The 20,187-nt window shown below is 40.1% G+C and overlaps 1 protein-coding gene across 1 annotated transcript in view; it reads left to right on the forward strand.

Moving 5' to 3' along the window:
- The window catches only part of TMEFF1 (transmembrane protein with EGF like and two follistatin like domains 1), a 217,185-nt gene that overhangs the window by 190,687 nt on the left and 6,311 nt on the right, over positions 1-20,187 (forward strand). Inside the window, exons 6-8 of the mRNA XM_075826790.1 lie at positions 13,077-13,225; positions 14,915-14,980; positions 16,700-16,823. Of these exons, the coding sequence (XP_075682905.1) occupies positions 13,077-13,225; positions 14,915-14,980; positions 16,700-16,823 (339 nt within the window). The remainder of the gene's footprint in view (positions 1-13,076; positions 13,226-14,914; positions 14,981-16,699; positions 16,824-20,187) is intronic.

Consider the following 20,187-nt stretch of genomic DNA (forward strand, 5'->3'; position numbering starts at 1 on the left):
ACTTCATCATAGGCTGAGCTATTAATGATGTGCAAGTGAGTTTGGGAGTCCCTAGCTCAGATGTTACCATAGTGCACTGAGAACGGTGGGCAAAATGGAGTTTACCACTGTAAGTAAGCATTGGGGTGTCCTTCCGATTTCCTAATAAATAACTGCTTCCACTTGCATTTTTTGAGCCGCTGGTTAGGAACGGACAACACAGATCACATGTGAATCTAGAGCTATCGATTGTCATACAGAATAAGGACTGGCATTGATGCAATTGCACTCCCAGCACCACAGAGGGCAAGATGGCTGCCAGTCCTCAGTGCTGGAGTATCCAATTTTTTTCATGTCATGATTTTTGAAGGGGGCCAGGTGGTGGACTTTTTTGTATTGTAATATTAAATGAGAAAAAGAGCTGCTGTGCAGAGCCAAGGTGTTTATTCTGCTTTCTGTGTTACCCGTAATTCTTTTTTACCTGTTGTAAAACAGTATTTAACAGTGTATAATAAAGATCCTTTTCTAATTTATACCTTTGTGCTCGAAGACCAAGCAAGTTTGTAAAGCTTTAAAGGGGTTTTCCAGTCTCAGGATAGGCCATCAATAGCTGATGGGTCAGGGTCCGACACCAGCCGATCAGCAGGGGGTGCAGCTCTCGTAAAAGCGGTGCTTCCCCTTCATTTCAACTTGCTTACAGGTATTGCAGCCTTTTCTCCTATTCACTTCAATGGGAGAAAAGGCTGCAATACCTGTAAATTGCCGCTATATACGTGTCAACGATTCACAGTGAGCAAGTAGAAATGAAGGGGAAGCAGCACTCGTACGGGTGCTGCACCCCCTTCAAAACAGCTGATCCCGGGAGTCTGACCCAAAACCATCAGCTATTGATGGCCTATCCTGAAGATAGGCCATCAATTTTTACTGTCTGGTACACCCCTTTAAACACTATTGTATAACTATTTAGTAATGTTAATAACAGGGCTTTGTTGTTTCCACCGTTGACTGTGCATTTTAGTTGTTAATATTCCTTAGTGTCCTTCGCCCACATTGATAAATTCATTACATTCACATCCATTTATCTCCCTTGTGAAAGGTTTCCTTTAAAATCAAAACAAACTTGTCTCAATTGGCCAGACATTTGGCTTTTCTGTTAAATTACGCTTTTTCTCAATTTTCCTAAGTAACCCTGTTAGCCTTTTCATTGTTATATATAATTCAGACTGTCAGATTTTTTTAAGGAAAGTTGTCTTGAGACTATGGCCAGGCCCTCAACCTTCAGCTTCGTTCACATCCGCCAGTCTTATTAATATTCGCTGCTTGATCTGGGCCGGCTGTCGGCACATTATGTAAACATTGCTATTGACGACAGCCAAACCAAGGCTCACTCTGCTTTGTCGGATTCTTTGTGTAAATAATCAAACAAATCCATCCCTGTGTTCCCAGCCTCCACATTTAACCATTTCATCTATTTTGCTTGGAATTGTAAAAAAGAAAGACCGGTCATTGTTGCCTCAGTGAATATTCACATGTAAAGTAAAAAAGCAACAGATTAAATATTTTAATAATTATTATCCCTGTACTATTGGATAAGGGCTTAGTGCCTGTTCACACCTGCGTCTGTGTTTCTGTTGTTTTGCTCTGTCAGAGGAGCAGAATAACGAAAATACCAAAAGCACCGGTTCCGTTGTACCTGACGGAACTCATAGACTTAATGGGTTCCGTTACTTTCAGTCATGCTGCGATATTGTTTCCATTTTTGAGAGCCGGATCTGTGACACACTTTCTATTGAAATCATTGAGCTGTTCAAGTGATGCACAGACGTGCCATATCCTTCACGGTGGGAGATCTTTGTGGCTGCTCTGGCTAATAAATGAGGACCTAGAATAGGGGAACCCTCTCTATTAAAGGGAATGTGTCGCTAGAAAAATATATATATATATTTTTTTTTAAACAGTTAGTATATAAATGATTACACATTGTTCTCATTTTTTACTTTTTTTTCACAAGTCAGGAAATATTATAAATTAGATTCTAATTTATAACATTTCCATGTGCTGGTCACTAGAGGGTGCTATTCCCAAAATTGCAGCATTGGCATGTGGTAAAGCAACCTCATTGCTTTATGCTGCAAAATTGGAGAAGACACACTCGCTCTAGCGTCCCCTAACAATCCCCCCTCCTTTATCTTGGCTAGTTCCAGGAAAAAGGAGGGGGTTGAATGTTCAAACCTCCTACACTGTGTAGCGCCATTTTTTGAGCGAATGCACAGTGTAGGAGGATTTTATACAGTGGTAATCACACAGTATAACACGAACATGCACAATCATAACTTACCTCCTCCTGCCGCCGCCGCTCCATCCACTCCCTCCGCTCCTAGTCCTTGCTTCTGAACATATGAACGGAAGCCGCGACCGGAAGTAGTCATCTTACTGTCCGGCTGCGGCTTCCGGTCCACATGAAAATGGCGCCGGATATCGCTCGGCCGAAGACCTTCCTTTTGGACTGTGTTGGAGCGGCGCATGCGCTGTTCCCACACAGACAGCATACGCTATAGCGAATGGAACGGCTCCCGTTCGCATTCACTATGGGGATGTATGTGCCGTATTCCATCTCTGTATGTGTCGTTAATCGACACATACAGAGATGAAAAAAAAAAATGGCAGCCCCCATAGAGAAGTAAAAGTTAGAAAAAAGAAAAAAGTACAACACAAGAACACAAATAAATAAAATTTATTTTAATAACATACTAAAAGCAAAAACTTATATAGAATTTTTTTTCGTGGCACCTTCCCTTTAACTTAAATGTCCTAATATCATATTTAATAATGGATTTTCAGATAAACCCGTTCAAGCAGAACTCTGTGCAACATATTAGTTCATAAAAGTGACATAAAAATACAGACAACCTGTTGTTCAATAGCTGTGCTGCATTCTGCAAGCAAGTGACGTGATAAAACATATGTTACATTAAAATTGCCTTAAAGGTGATGTCCCAACTGGACAGCCGTTGGGCGTATGCCCTTTTAGGGGGTCCTGTTTAATGTGACCATGTATTGTATTATTTGTTCTAATGGGGACCATGTAAGCGGAAATGTGTGGTGAGGTTCAGCGAGGTTCAGTCGGTTCAGCGAGCGCCAATCAACGAGACATCGTTGATCGGGGCTCGTTTGCTCCTGTCACACGGAGCTATGGATGGGGACGAGCGGTAGTTACTCCAATCGCTCGTCCCCATCCATTATTATCATGTCGGCAGCGTGACTCCCTGTTTACACAGGGAGATGTGCTGCCAACAACGATAATATTTTACTTTTTTAAAGCGATACGACCAGTAGATGATCGAGCGTTTGCTCATTCATCTGCTGATCGCTGCCCTGTTTACACAGGGCAATTATCGGCAACGAGCATTCTATGAATGCTTGTCTGCCCGATAATCGCCAGTGTAAAACCCCCTTTAGGCAGCAGCACATCAAGTTATCAGCTAATCATCAATGCAGCTTTCTTTTGAAAAGACGTTGCCCAGTTGGGATAATCCCTTTAAGCCTCCATCACACAATATTTTTTTTTCTAGCTTTTTAAAACGCATGTAAAAAAAGGTCTTTTAACATGTTTTTGGGGATTTTGTGTCATCTTCCCATGGCGTTTGTTGAAGTCTACGGACAAAAACTTGTTTTTAGCTCCCACCCAAAAAATTAGCAAAACACACCACAAAAAATGCCACCAATGCCAGCGCAACTAAACTGTGACAGGCCTTAGGGTAGAATAGAGATGTAACAGTCCTGTTTTTTTATGTGAATGTTATTGTGGCACATTTTACTATTGTTTTGTATTGTTTTTGAACATTTATATTCTTTGGCAATCTGTTTAGAATGCACAGTTTTAAGATACAAATGTTTAGCATCTTTGCATGCAATTCTTAGAGGAGAGATGTTCCACCATCAGTATTTTTCACAGTCAGACTAGTCAAACTTTGATGTGCCCACCGATATCTACCGGTAGCAATGGCAAAAACAATATTAGAACCTGATAAAAAGAATACAAATGTATTTATGTCTAATTGTAGCAAGAGTTGATATTAAAAAGAGGGAAGTAAATTTGCAAAATATGGCCACAGTTACCCTGAGTATTGTGTTTTGCCTTCTACCTATCAAGCATCAAGAAGCTAGGTCTGAAAAACGTTGCGCTTGATGTGATAATGTATGGCTGTTTTTGTACATGTTCAAGATTTGACTACGGCAAATGAATCCGCCAAGCAAATCCGAAGCTAATACTCGGATTTCTGCCGCAAATATGATTGTGGCTCAACACAAGGATTAGCCTTATTGCCCTCATAGGGCTAATCTGCGTTTTTTCCAATGTGGAATCTGCTAGAACAATGAACGTGCTCATGATTCACGTAGATAATTTTTTTAGGCCACCGAGACAAAAATCTGCATCGTTTTTTATCCGGATCACAAAATACCCAATTCACTTGTATGCGGAATGTTATCAGATTTGATGAAACCCTGGACGTATGCACTTAGGCTATGTTTACATCTGCATTAGGGCTCAGTTCCGTCTGAGCTTTCCGTCGGAACGGAGCCCTGACTGACACAAACTAAACCACAGGTTTCCGTTTCCATTACCATTGATTTCAATGGTGACGGATCCGGTGCCAATGGTTTCAGTTTGTCTCTGTTGTGAAAGGTTTCCGTCGTTTTGACGGGATGAATACCATAGTCGACTACGGAACGTCGGAACGGAGCCCTGACGCAGATGTGAATGAAGCCCTAGCCGTACTACAGTATGTAACCTTTGTACAAGCTTTAACAACATTGCTGTCATTTTCCTTAGCCTAGATGAAGACCTTGTTTCCCCTCAAGGGCTCACATGTAACATTTTGCAGAAATATCTGATCATAAATTTCAAATTGCTTCTAGACCCCCAAGGATTTTCCTAATCATCAGAGTGTATATAGAATGTGTTCACATAGCCTAAACAGCAGGTTTTTTAAATGATTGATTGCTCAATAGGAAAGAGGATCTCATTGTTCATTCATAAATTCTATCCAAGCTGGACACCATGCTGTTCTCTACACTTTTGTTTTATGTGTACCCATTCACCAACAACCCATAAAAGAAGTTGATTTCTATGCACAGCCCCATGTTTTGTATGTATATATGCTTGTTATGATGTACTACCTGAACATGTTGTTTATCTATCTAACTGTCTATATATGTGTGTGTGTGTGTGTGTGTGTGTGTGTGTGTGTGTGTGTGTGTGTGTGTGTGTGTGTGTGTGTGTGTGTGTGTGTGTGTGACACAATTTTCATAATTTAGCCTCCGTAAACCACCACGATAGATTAGAAATAAAACAATGAAGATGTGATTAGCATGGACTTTTAGGGTTTTTCCAGGGACACAACATTTTTGAACTAATATTCTATGTAAATATTTAATAAAGTTCCTAATATACATTCTGTATTAAATCTGAACACTTTTCTTCCTGCTCACCCTACCTCTGCCCGGCCGGAAGTTCTGCTTTTCATCTGTGTATTTTCTTCTCTCGTCACAGGCTCGTGCACTAGTTAGAATACACACAGTCCTGTGTCGATACCTCACTGACCTACGTAACGACACAGGGCTGTTCTTTACTAATTATTCCGCCCCCTCCGTGTCTATTGGCCCTCCCCACTAGTTCTCCCTTCCACTTTAGTTTATCCCGCCCACCTGCTTTATCTGAGGTGCGGTCACAGAATCCTGTGACCGCACCTCAGATATTTAATGTAACCCCCATCATCCCTAAATATATGTACCCCATCATAACTGTAGACACTATCGGGGTAGGCAGCTTGCAGGCACTGATGAAAATGGTGCCACTATTGAAGTAGAAAGAATGAACGGAGCGGACATTGAGGAGGCTGTGGACCTACAGGATGCCTCAAACCAGGGACTTCTGACGAATACCCGGGTTTGATGCATCCTATTGGTCCACAACCTCCGCAATGTCCGCTCCGTTCATTCTTAGCTTCTACTTCAATAGCAGCACAATTTTCTTTGCGTGCATGCTATTCCTCAATTTTCACAGAGGAATAGCATGTACGCAAAGAAAATGTTGCTGCTTTTGAAGTAGAAGCAAAGAATTAATGGAGCGGACATTGTGGAGGCTGTGGACCAATAAGATGTATCAAACCCAGGACTTCTGACGCATACCTGGGTTTGAGGCATCCTATTGGTCCATAGTGTCCTCAATGCCCGCCCAGTTGAATTCTTTACTTACCGCATTCAGTAGCTGCTTTTTTGCTGGTCTTTCAATGGCTAAGACCGCTTTGTCTTTGGTAAGTAAAAGGCATTCTCAGTCAGGTTGAGGTCAGGCGACTGTCTCAGCTATTGAAAAAAGTGCATCATAGGCCGCTCATGTGTTTACACCTGGTAGAAGTGCTCATGCGCCTGTGTCCTTTACAACCAGCTCCTTGCCAGGTATCTACCATGTGATGGGCACACGCAAGATGCATGTAATCACATTATCGGCATCTTATGTCACTGGACACCCGGACCAGGTAGCAATGGCAGTATACACGCGGAGCGCATGTTGCCAAGCTAGATCAACAAAGTATTTAATTTTTTAGATTACAATCATTATGAGCTCATAACCCAACTGATGCATGATTGGTGGAAGGGGGTTTAAATGGGGCGCATTAGCTATTGAGGACCATCCCCAGGTGAAGGCTTCAAGTCGAAACGCACATCGGGGCGAACGTCTCTTTTCTCCTGAAACGTCTCGTTTCTCCTGAAAACAGCACCGTAATTTCAGCCATAACGGACGCTGCCGTGTGAACATACCCTAAGTGTTAACACTATATACATCTTGTAAAATCTACCAAAATCAGTCAGCTTATTGGAGAATTCTGTCTGAAAGAGTTACTGTAGTATAATGTTGTTTTACTAATCAGTGTAATTCTCTCGTTAATAATGACAAATACTGTCAAAATAATAATTGAAAGTTTTGTTGCTTTGCAAGGATTGAAGTGAGGAAGTCAATGAACAAATACTCAAGTTGCCCGGCCCCCATTTATTTTTAACCAGATGGATTTTGAGAGTGGCTGCGATTACTGCGCGCTCCCCTAATGGCGTCCTGTGTTAGCTTGATGTTTTCCTACAGTAATGGTTTTGCAGTGTTATGTTTGCTAAGAGGGCTCAGACCTTGAAGGAACTCAGTCTGACATAATGTACTGAAAGAAAGCTCTGAAATCTTCTGAGACATGACTATCAGCAAAATACTTATTAAATGGGATGTCTTCATTTTACTTTTTTGTATTTATTTATAGAAATCATACAGTTTTCTAAAATACATGTATTATAAGTTCTGATTACATACCTTTCTAATAACAGTACAGTCGGCCCCTGTCTCTTCACAGTAGAATAGTATTGCCTATAGATTAGCCTTATACAGGGGCGGACACAGACAGCTGCAGGCCCCTGTGCACTAACAGTATATGGGCCCATTGGCCTTGCTCTCCATTATTTCATCATAAATCACCCCCTTATGTCTCTCTAACAATCCATCAGTAATTGTTAGCTATTAAATTTATCATCTTAGAAAGTTACATGCAATCTAACAGACAGAAGAAGACGGCTTTAAGGTGACAGTGGGCCCCCCTACCTGCTGGGCCCCTGTGCAGCTGCACAGGTTGCACCAATGGTATGTCCGCCCCTGGTCCTATATAATGCATTCATGGGCTAAATAAATATGACTAAATATGGCGTCAGTCACATCCCCCCCCCGCACACACATCATGTGACAAAAGGGACTTCAGTGAGCAACAGGGTTACATGAAATACATGTATTGGGGCAATATAGAGGACACATCCATGGGCTAAGTTAATAGGATAATGTTGGACTAATGATAAATAACTACTTCGGTGTACGTATAATACTTGTATAACATGGCTGCTTGTCTATTGATTAATTATACTTTATATCTGCCTGCGTTCAGCTGTTACTATAAGCCACATAGACATTGAATGGAGTGGCAGAGCACATGAGTGACTTCTACTCCATTCAAATTCCTCCTCACTGAATTAGTGGGATAACCCCTTTTAAGCATTATTTTTTCTTATTTTGGGGGCTTTAGAACCAATTACTAGTTTCCTGTGGTTTCAAGTTACAATATTTAGTTTTCAAACCTCATATGATTATTTATCACTTTTCCACAGGATAGGTGATAAATGTCTGATCAGTGCACATGCTTGGCCACCACTCCATTCACTTTCTGTTGGGCTCCCTGGAGATAGCGTTCGGCTATTAATAACATAAAAAGAAAACCTGTGGAATGGTAAAGTTCCTAGTTCAGTCCCTTCAGTCATCCCTAAGATAATGGGAAACTAGCGTGTCATAACCTTCATAGATATTACCTGGCATTCCAATTAGTATATTGGTCTTGATAGCTGCCATTGTTCATGTGTTCTTATGCCTTGGCATCATATGAATACCTTTCTGAGTACATATTTTGATACCTTCTTGGTAGAGAGATAGATTGTCTCCATTTGATGCAGTTGCAGAATTGCCAACCTCCCTTTTCACCTTTTCTCAATAATAGAGCCAAAATAACGGATCACCCAAATTATTATAGACAAATTGGAAAAGCAAAACTTAAAGGGGTTTTCGCATAATCATTATTTATCACCTGTCCACAGGATAGGTGATAAATATCTGATCCATGGATGTCTGACCGCTGGGACCCCCACCGATCTTGAGAAAGGACTAACCTGGCCGTCCCTGTCCTCCCAGTATGAATGTAGTGGAAGTGCTTGGCCACCGCTCCATTCATTTCTATGGGGCTGCCAGAGATAGCGTCCGACAGCCCCAGAGAAAATGAATGGAGCATGCACAATACCACTCCATTTATATGGGGTGCATAGGGACGACCAGGCAAGCTCGTTCTCGAGACCAGTGGGGATCTTAGCGGTCGGACCCCCACCGGTCAGATACTGTATTTATCACCTATCCTGTGGATAAGTGATGAATATTGATTATAGGAAAACCCCTTTAATGATAAAGAGTATACGTAATATGTTTATAGCTCAGAATATTATAGTGACCAAATCAGCAGCATGTACTGTGAACTGTAAAATAATGATAATTATAATCAGAATAAACTGCACAAGCTCCTCCAAAGTCAAAAATAATCACGGACCCATCTATATTGTATTACAGACACTTTCTACATTGTCGGGTCTGCTGAGACTTCAAGCATGTGTACAGGGTGGGCCATTTATATGGATACACCTAAATAAAATGGGAATGGTTGGTGATATTAACTTCCTGTTTGTGGCACATTAGTATATGGGAGGGGGGAAACTTTTCAAGCTGGGTGTTGACCATGGCGGCCATTTTGAAGTCGGCCATTTTGTATCCAACTTTAGTTTTTTCAATGGGAAGAGGGTCATGTGACACATCAAACTTATCGAGAATTTCACAAGGCTTCCTTAGACTTTTATCTTTGGGGTCATCTGAAGGCAATTGTCTATGCTGTGAAGATACGAGATGTGCAGCAACTGAAACTACGGATACTGGAAGCCTGTGCTAGCATTTCTTCTTCGGTGTTGCTATCAGTGTGTGAAGAGTGGGAGAAGAGGGTTGCATTGACAATCCAACACAATGGGCAGCACTTTGAACACATTTTATAAGTGGTCAGAAACGTGTAATTAACTCATGAAAGAATAAAGTAACGTTAAAAATAAGCACACCATTGTTTTTCTTGTGAAATTCTCGATAAGTTTGATGTGTCACATGACCCTCTTCCCATTGAAAAAACTAAAGTTGGATACAAAATGGCCGACTTCAAAATGGCCGCCATGGTCAACACCCAGCTTGAAAAGTTTCCCCCCTCCCATATACTAATGTGCCACAAACAGCAAGTTAATATCACCAACCATTCCCATTTTATTTAGGTGTATCCATATAAATGGCCCACCCTGTATATGCTCTTTAATGCATTTAAAATTTTGTTAACAAAAGGGAAAATAGACTTCACAGAGCTCAGCAAGGGTCACTGCAAGGAGAGCAGAGTTTACTGGTGATAGTAAAAATGGTTAAACTGAACTTACGCCAGCTCTGCGTAGGTTGGGCCTTTCTTCCACCGATGCCTATTTCACATGTGATTTTAAGCCTGGGCACCTTCCCCGTATGTTGTGTACTGATGTCCTTTTTCTAGTTGACTCTATTGGATTTTCGGAGAACTCACTTTGGCTTCCCAGTGGTGGTATCTCCGCTGGATTGCCTCCTGGGCATTTAAGATGAGTTTGTTGCAATAAACCAACATAGACTCTTTTCATTGGAGTTGTACTTCTAAATCACTGGAAATGTCCAACGCCTCCTACCATATTACATTTATTTTACTGTTTTTGGCAACAGACTTTAATAACTAAAACATTAAAAAATAAAATAATTTTGTTTTCTACTAACTAGAGATTACCACCTTTTGGACAGATTCGTTCGAGCATTTCGGGCCTTTTCAGCACAAAGCAGTATTTTAATATATATGATCAATGTGAACTGATTTTTACACTTTGCGAAATGTAAAAGCTTATGTTCCTCTTATGTATGAATTATGTTTATTAGTACAATGGGGGTTGTAATTCGTCTGCACTTTTCTTACTGTATGATGTACCCTCCTTATATTATTTTCACTGGTAATGTTATCCATGTATCTAATGCTTCTTCAAAGATGGAGCAACGACTACTGTTCCAATTGGTTGTTCAATAGTAAACTCTGCAGGCAGCGTTCAGTGAAAGGAAACCCAGTGCTCGTGCAAATAACTACAGCCAACACCGTTTTTATGTTCTCTTTATTTTTACTACGGAAGGTGAATTTGTATTGATTGGTGGGACTTTATTTACTATGGTCATTGGATCGGTTTTATGGCTCATTGAGTGCTAAGGCTGCATTTATTTTGGTCTGCTGGATTGCAATATAAGTTGGATAGTTGAAGCTGTATAATGGATGGATTCAGGGAGCCATGTATTCCTATAACTCTTAGGCTGGGTATTTTCAGACGTAAACGAGGGGTATTATGCCTCGTTTTACGTCTGAAAATACAGCTCCAATACGTCGGCAAACATCTGTCCATTCATTTGAATGGGTTTGCCGATGTACTGTGCCGAAGACCTGTCATTTACGCGTCGTTGTTTGACAGCTGTCAAGCGACGACGCGTAAAATGACTGCCTCGTCAAAGAAGTGCAGGGCACTTCTTTGAAACGTAATTTGAGCCGTTTTTCATTGAATTCAATGAAGAACAGCTCAAGATTACGGGCGTCAATGACGCCTCGCATAATGCGAGGAGGAGCTTTTACGTCTGAAATTACGGAGCTGTTTTCTCCTGAAAACAGTCTGTCATTTCAGACATAAAAGCCAGTTATCGTGTGCACATACCCATATACTATTTCGTGATAGTGATGTCAGAGGTAGGCCCTTGTACGTGGCTTTAAAATTCATATTCAACCTTCTTGTGTGTTCTCAGGGGTTTCTTAATATGTTGTTTTCCCTGTACTTTCACATTGAATATTGATAGCCTATACTATCCTGCCTCTTCATTGTTTACCAGGCACAGCGCCTAACATTCAGTAGTGGCTGTGTCTAATTTTGCAGCTCAGTCTCATTTACTTGAATGGGACTGCGCTGCAGAGAGCTGTAGTACCAAGCAAAGCCACTATAAAATGTACAGCGCTGTGCCTTGTAAACAATGACGGGGACGTGGCACTGACCAGAGTGCCCCTTCACTCAGCTGATCGCTTAGCTGATTGGTGGGGGTGCTTGGGAGTTGGACTCCCACCGATATGATATTTTTGGCCTATCCATCAATATCAAAGTCCAGGGTAACCCCTTTAACAAAGAAAAGGCATGTGTTCACATCTGGGGTATACACAGCTACAGATGTTCTTCCTTACCTTTTCACTTATCTCAACATATCCTGAGATGTGTGGCGCGAGATGACCAGTTTTTAAAAAAAATGTCACGAGATGTCTATCCTATATGTGTCTATGTGTGGCCACCCTGGGGTTGTGATGTTACTTGCAGCCTGTCAAGGGTTTTGTTAGCATATTACAATATTATATTGAAATGGTTTTATTAAAAATTGGAGTCCTTAACCAAATTCAAGCAAAGGTAAGGGGGGACACATCTGTATATCAAAATTGGGCCCACTTACTAGTGGTGGTTCTTGTCACAAGGCCCTTTCTCTTAAAAAATAGCCATAAAGCTGTTTATAGTCACCAATCCAGAGTCAGAGGCAGAATTTGGATGACATTTAAGTGTCTCCCTAACCTGATTCTCTGCCTTTAGCAAAGGAATGTTGAATTAATTCCCCTCCCCCACTCCTGTTTCTTTGGCAGGCTCGCCACTGGATCCTATAGAGATAATTGATTGTAGAACACTTATTTATAATAGACAACAAATCTTAAAGGCTATGTAAACCTTTGAGGGGTATGTTTTTTATAAACAGGTCAGTCAGTGTGTTTAGTGTAACTTTATAATAATTATTTAAAAATGTGTTTGCCTTTATAGATACAGCTGCTCTGTATTATCTATGCAGAGCAGCTGTATCTTTCACTATGACCTGAATCTGTCAGTCTCGCAGACCTGACGGGTTCAGTGTCAGTGGGTCATGTAGGATCCACCTGTAATCTATCACATCTAAGATATGTTTAAACCGAAAAAACTTCTCTCAAGGCTATAATTAAGAACATTAAGTTAAGTTATGAACTTAGATGTGATAGATTATGGGTGGAACCTGCTTGTCAGAGACACACAGGACCCACTGTCACTGAATCCGTCAGTCCTGCGGACCTGACGGGAGCAGGATTTAGTGCTACATACAGCTGCTCTGTATACAGAGCAGCTGTATCTCAAAAAGTAAAATACATTTTTAATAAAGACTAATTCAAAAGTTACACCAAACACACTGAGTGACCTGTTTATGAAAAAAACACCCATCAAAGGTTTACATGGACTTTAATCAGATCAGTTATTGCTTTCTTGCAATAAATGAATGGTATAAAAATATTAATGAAATGGTTCCTTTTACATAATCATTCATTTTGTTTCTCCCCCAACAGGTGTGTGTGTAACATAGATTGCAGTGGACATAATTTTAATCCAGTCTGTGCCTCTGATGGAAACTCCTATTCTAATCCATGTATGGTGAGAGAGGCGTCATGCATCAAGCAAGAGCAGATCGATGTGAAACACTTGGGAAGTTGTACAGGTAGGAAATCAAAATCCGCTTTATGGAAAAGTGAATAGCCCCAAAACGTAACATTCTACTTTTGTTGGAGCACACAGGACTATGAACAATATACAGCACAGTTACATCTTCAGTGGTCACAATATAGCAGATGGTTCCCTAAGCTTCTACAGTCCTAGACTCCCCTATTGCATCTTGCCTATTTCACACAGACTATTGTGTTTACCAATCACATACTTTTATAGAGTATTGATTAGATATGCCGTAAGTGACTTGTGTTTCTATATTTCCCGTTCACTATAATGGAGAGTGACCACACCTATACAATCACCCCATTTCCTGTTCACTATAGGTTTAGTCGATGGTACCTCACCGTTTAGACATTTATGGCATATCCTAAAGATTTTTACATGTTTAATCAGTGAGCCATACAGTTTATTAACCTCACATTAAAGGGGCTGTACAGGGAATAAAAATTATTTTTAAACCAGCCCACAATGGTGTATACTACACAAAATCCATACAATCCTGGTTGTAGTCGGTCACCACTGCAGCCAGTGATCGTCTGCAGTGGTCACATGTCCCTGTGTCGGGATATCATCGCTGCACCAGAAAGCAGAGACTGGCAGGAGACCGTAAGCGTCAGTACAGTAACGGTGAGGGATCTATGAGGTGAGTATGGCTTTTTTTATTTGTGCACACCATTGTGAGCTGGATAAAAAATATTTTTTATTCGCTAGACAGCCTCTATAATAATCACTAAAATACAACTTAGGCTCTATTCACATCACATTATGAGAACACATTCGGCAAATGCGCCTGGAAAGCTTCCAGGCTTTTACCTATGGAGGCCAAAAGAGTGTCCTTTTGGCCTCCTTTGGGCTGGTATCTGTCGGCATACTTTATTTCTGCTATATAGGAAAGTGCAGCAGATTGTGCTCTCCTGTGCGGTAGGCAACTGCAAAATAGTATATCACACAGTATACATTTTTAAAACATTGTGGCCAATGCTTGACATATTCCATTGTATGTCTATACAATGGCATAAATTGGTGCCTTTTGTCAGAGGCATATGTCATGGATTAGGCCCTATGCACACGACCGTATTTTTCATCCATCCGTAAATACTGTCCGTAAATACGGATCTGTAGTCATTTATAGTCATCCGTAAATCATCCGCATGATGATGCGATGTGTGCACGGGACCTTACTCTGATCTTTACCTCTGAGATATTGCTCTGACATGATGTGAACAGAGCCTAGGCTAAGTGCTGTGTACTTGTTTTGCATTATAATTTTCCAAAGCCTGAGAAGTAGATACAGCACGGAATTTGTACACTAGAAATACAGAATTTGGCCACTGAATCTGTACGGTGGCACACTGAGTAATTCAGAGCTGTAGGTACTTCAAGCTATGCTTTTAGTGAAGAATACCTCTGTAATATGACATGCATTGAAATCTGTATGAATCTGTTTGAATTCAACAAGGAACACGGAGGTTTTTTCTGAGATACGGTATGGTCTACGGCAGGCTATGGTCGATGTATCATGGATTCTCACAGCGTGGATTTGTAATAAGGCCATGTACATGGGTTCTTGTTTTGCAAATAAAAGTATTGTATTATGTGTGTATCATGGTAATTTAGTGAGGTTCTAATACAATAGGTTCCTTACAGTTTCTAACTCTTTATTTCTTTTTTTTAAATTCAGTCACAGATGACACCAGTCCAGTTGGAAAGAAAGATGATGGTTTACAGTACCGCCCGGAGGTGAAAGGTAGGCCCCCTCCAGTCTCGTATTCGAGCAGTCACCATGGCTGACACTGTCTATGCTTTTCTCTCTCATCTGCCTTCATTTCTTCCATCTACAACATCATAAGGCTGCTTGAGACACCTGCAGTACAGCACGATCCTAATGTAAAAGTTAGGATCACATTTTGATAACAGCCAGTTGTTTTTGCAGAATTCTGCTATTTTATAATCCACATTAATTTTATTGGACAAAGGATGTTTGGAGTTCAATACTCAGACATGTCTCCGGCTATCACGGTAGCAATTACTTCTGAAATATATATTTGGACAAGCCATGTTCTGGAATACTGAAGTGCAGAATAAAATACTATGAACTGAAAACTAATAGCATTCCACCGCCTACTGACATAGCTCACCAACATGAGGGGTAATGGCCGACAAAACATGAAGATAATGATACCTGGAGATGTTAGTTTAATTAATATATGGCAGATATGTAAAACTGATGTGGGGTAGTGTATATTGTGTATATTGTGATTTTAGTATTTTGTAGCAACTTTGTAGTCAATCACTTGTCCACTCTCTTCCCGCCTTTATTCTCCATTTCTCGTTTCTATTTTTGTAATTATATCTACTTCTGTAATGAAGGGATCGTCTGTGGTTTACCATTTTAGCTCTCTTGGAGCACTCAGTTATTCATATATATCTCTCTGGGTGCAGGGGCACGGTCAGACAGCTGTAATAAGAATAAGAATTAATATTCCAATTTTTGCTAATGCTGTCTCCTCGGCAGAGCGGGTATTTTATGCTGCCTGTAGACATGACAATAAACTCCCTGTACACAAGAAATAGCTAATGTTTTCAATTCCTATCAGAATCCCACCCATTCAAATACAATAAGAAATAGTATCACAATTCTGCAGATTCAGAACTGAAGTCTCCCAGCAAACCTTGGTTCACTATCTACTGGTTCCATGTCTATACTTTCCTTATGCTGTATACTTGATATCTGGAAGTGTCATATTAACTCCAGACACGGTGCAGTAATCTACTGCATTATATAGGAGCTCAGCTAAGCTCTTCGATGAGTGTCTGGTAACAGGCTTTGAAGCCGAAACTAGCAGAATTGTGAATGCAGCCATAGACACTAAGCCTGGTATAATCGCAGTTGCAGAGTGACTTCTATGGTTTTATATAGGAACAAAGTTACAAGCAACTTTGCTACTATCGCCAAATCGTACCTCGAATGCAAAAAGAGCTCATTTATGTAACCGTTTAGCCTCATACAGTTTTTACTATTGTAAATTATTTATTTATATGGTTAGGTAATTTCGGACGGCCACAATACGCCCACCTACCGAGACCCTATGAGTTCTACTAACTCAAACTTAGATAACGATTGGGTTCTATAATGATCTAGTTTTAGTTCAGTAGAACCACGGGGTACCGGATGTTTTGGCCATATTACAGCCCATTGACACCGGCCTTCCTAAGCTTTATATGCAGTTAAATAACAGTAAAATGTTGTTCATAGGTGAACACATTTAAAGCATCTAGATAGAGACTATTGTAATATTCACATGCCTTAAAAATTCATATTTCAGTGATATACCCCTCAGCAGGAATCGTTTGCTCAGTATGAAACTTAGGTTATTGAGATGTGTGTGTTACATCAAGCGCTCAGCGTTCAACATAACCATGCTATTATGCCGTTTCCCTATTTTTAACATTATTTTTTTGGTAGATTCCAGTGATCAAAGGGAAGATGACTACATGGGAAATTATATGCCATGTTCAGAAAACTATAATGGATATTGTGTGCACGGAACGTGCGAATTAAGCTATCCAACACAAAAAGCGTCATGCCGGTAAGTTAGAGTAAAAATAGTTTTTATTTAGAACAGTGAATTACATTTTATTCTTACATGTGTTCACAATATTGGAATTTTATTGTAGAATTTCCTCTGCTATAATATGAATATTTGTGTATGTATACAATACAATAAGATGTACCATGGGGTGAGGTACCCACAAAAGTTTGCTATCTCTGACAGTCCTCTGATCCTGATTTCTTAAGTCAAGTGGGCCAGCAGAAGCCAGGCATAGAAGGAAAGAGGGCAATATGTGGCAGCTTTGTAGGTCCCCTTTCACGCCATGTTTATTGGCTACATCAGAAGGATTCAGTTAACAAAAGAGTATACAAATGTGTCCACAGGCCATAGACTTCTATGGGCAAAATGTATATTAAGGCACATAATTGACAGATGAGCATCTAAATATTTCTTTCAGAATAATTTTCTAAACAATTTTTAGCTGTATAGAATAATATAGGCTTCTACACCATTCAGTACTGTAAACATTTTTCAATTAATTAAAATTGCAAACATATGAAGTTGTGTGGCTCAGATAAGCACCATGACTTTTTGCAAACTTTACACCACAGCATATGGATGTATCTAAAGGGGTACTTAAAAATTAAAGTGTAGCTTCATTTTAAAATAGAAACCAATGACACTTACTAATATATATTAACTTTTGTAGTATTCTAAATATTGTTTACATTGCTGCTTGCTCTTGGATTGCCATTATGGTAGCATCATCAGGATAACTCTACAGGATATCCTAACACGTGAAGAATACATGGTGGAGGCCAAGACAAGATGTGCATGCAAAGAAGACTAAAGGCCAATTATCGGGCAAACAAGCGTTCATAGAATGCTCGTTGCCGATAATTTCCCTGTGTAAAAAAGGCAGCGATCAGCAGATGAACGAGCAATTGCTGATCGTATCGTGTAAACAGGGAGACGCGCTGCCAACATGATGATAATGTATGGGGATGAGCGATCGTAGTAATGAGTGCTTGTTCCCATACATAGCCCCTTGTGACAGGTGCAAACAAGCGCCGATCAACCAGCTGTCCCGTTGATCGGCACTCGTTGCACTGGACTAAAAGGACCTTTAGTCGATGATACCATGGCAATCCCTGAGCAAGCACTTTATTCACATTGCTGCAGCAATTTAAAAAAAAAAAAAAAAGCCCCTTTGTGCAGCAGTGGTCATAATGGCCCTCATTCATAGGTATCATTTTGGCCTATAGCAACCAATCAGATTTCAGCTTTTATTTTTTCCTTGACAGTCTAAAAAAACTAAATTAAACCATTCTCTCTTTGTTTGAGAAGAGCTATCTTCAATCCCGGTGGACTCAATCCCTTTCTTTTGCTTTCTATTTTGATGTAAATGTTTTTTTTTATGGAAACAGGACAGATTCCAATGTTTCTTTTGAACAATCTCGTCTATACTTAAGTCCTTCATTTACACACAGCACTGGCGTAATATGGGCACTCTGAGGACAGCCTTCTTCATGCACCAGTACTTTTTCCACCACGCTCCTTGCTTGGATGTCTAGTTCAGGTTTCATGGTTGTCAGGTTTTGATATCTGTACCTGCAACTATGGATTTTAAAGGGTATAATATGCAATGGCAGCTACTTTTGAAGTAATCGCTACTCACATCTTATTCACTCAGAATAGTCCATCATTGTAAGGAAAAGCTGCATCAGACGTGGAACCAGAATTTCTAAAGAAAAGACGTGCATTCATATTTACTGTAGTGACGGAAGAATGAAGAAAATATATAGAAAGATAAAATAGTGGGATAGAATTCAGGAAATAGTGTTGTAGTGATATGCCTCAGAGTGCACTAGTAAAATCTAATATTCTTTATTTAATCATTTCATATCGTACCCTAATATTATAGTTCTTTTCTGTTACAGTACCCTCTAGAGATAAGCGAATTTCACAAAATTCATTTCGGGTTCAATTTGGTCAAATTGGCTATCCAATTAGATTTCGTCCAAATAAATTCATTGCAAATAAAAAGTGCCCCGATTACCCTAAAAACGCGTGTCTAACTCTTTCATGTCCTCTAGTACTGTATCTAAGTTTAATAGAACCCCTTTCAATCTCTTTAATGTCAAGCTAGCATGAAATGTCAAAGTGGCTGCAACATATATGGGTAAAGGGTGGGATAACTACAGTGCAATTTCGGGAAGACTGCTTGCACGAATTATGAGGGCACATTCAGACGTGGCGCAATTGCTGTTGAATTGCTGTATAAATTTTTTAGGAAACTTAGTTCAAACGTTGCGGAAAATAACTGTGCGGAATCTAGGCTACAGTGCAGAATTTTCCCTCCGCAGCATGCTCATTATGTTGCGGAGAAGAAGTGGAATTTCACTGCGGATTTCAGCCTTTGCAATGCAAAAACTGAAATCTGTGGCAAGTCCGCTGTGATATCTGCAACGTCTGAATTACCTGTCAAATATACAAATGTTGATGTAGATTCGTTGCGTAATTGCCCCAAATCTGCACCAACATTTGCAGCGGAAAAATTCTGCCACTTTGAACATGGCCTGAGGAAGTCCTCCTGAGGTCATGCGATCCTTTATCTAATCTGTAAAATGCCGACAGCCTTCATTTTGAGGCGATGCATGCATCAACGAACCCCAAAAGTTTTGGTATTTGCCGAATCTTTTGGAAAATTAGAACCAAACTCAATTCATGTAAAATTTATTTGCTAATTTCTTTAGCCCTTTCATGAAATGAATGAAAACCTGGGTTTTCCTCACACAGAAAGTGATGGCCTATGGCTAGGATAAGGCACCACTTTTCTGACTCCCAGGAAGGAGCTGCAGCGTTTTAGTATTTTTCAGGTATTATAGTGCACACATAGTGCAACAAATTTTTAAAAAAACCTTGGTAAGTTACGACAGAAAAGATTCTATTATAGTTATAGTACGAGGAAACCTATTGCAGCTCCGTATCAGCACATGCTGCATAGAAAATGAATACTGATGCACTATTTGGCGGCACACCTTTATTAGTTAATATACTGCAATGTGTTTAGTCACACCTCAAGCCATGAATAAGAATGCAGGCAGCGTTCGAAACGCGTAGGCTATCTACCTTCACTCCACTCTCTCAGCATTTCAGGACATCATCATTATCATGCTACCGATCCTATTTTTAACGAAGATAATTAAAACTTAGAAAAAGATTCTTTTTAACCACCATAGTGCTGGATCCATCCCCCTTCTCTTCTACAAACATACTGCAATGTGTTTAGTTAGACAATATTGTAATGACTTACAATGACATGTTCTAAAAATCTAATCCTTTGACTTAAAATGTGGTCCCTTCTCACTGTTTTTGGCCACTAAGTGGAGATTGGAGT

This window comes from Rhinoderma darwinii, chromosome 5 (genome assembly GCF_050947455.1).
Source record: "Rhinoderma darwinii isolate aRhiDar2 chromosome 5, aRhiDar2.hap1, whole genome shotgun sequence".
NCBI classification, from domain to species: Eukaryota; Metazoa; Chordata; class Amphibia; order Anura; family Rhinodermatidae; genus Rhinoderma; species Rhinoderma darwinii.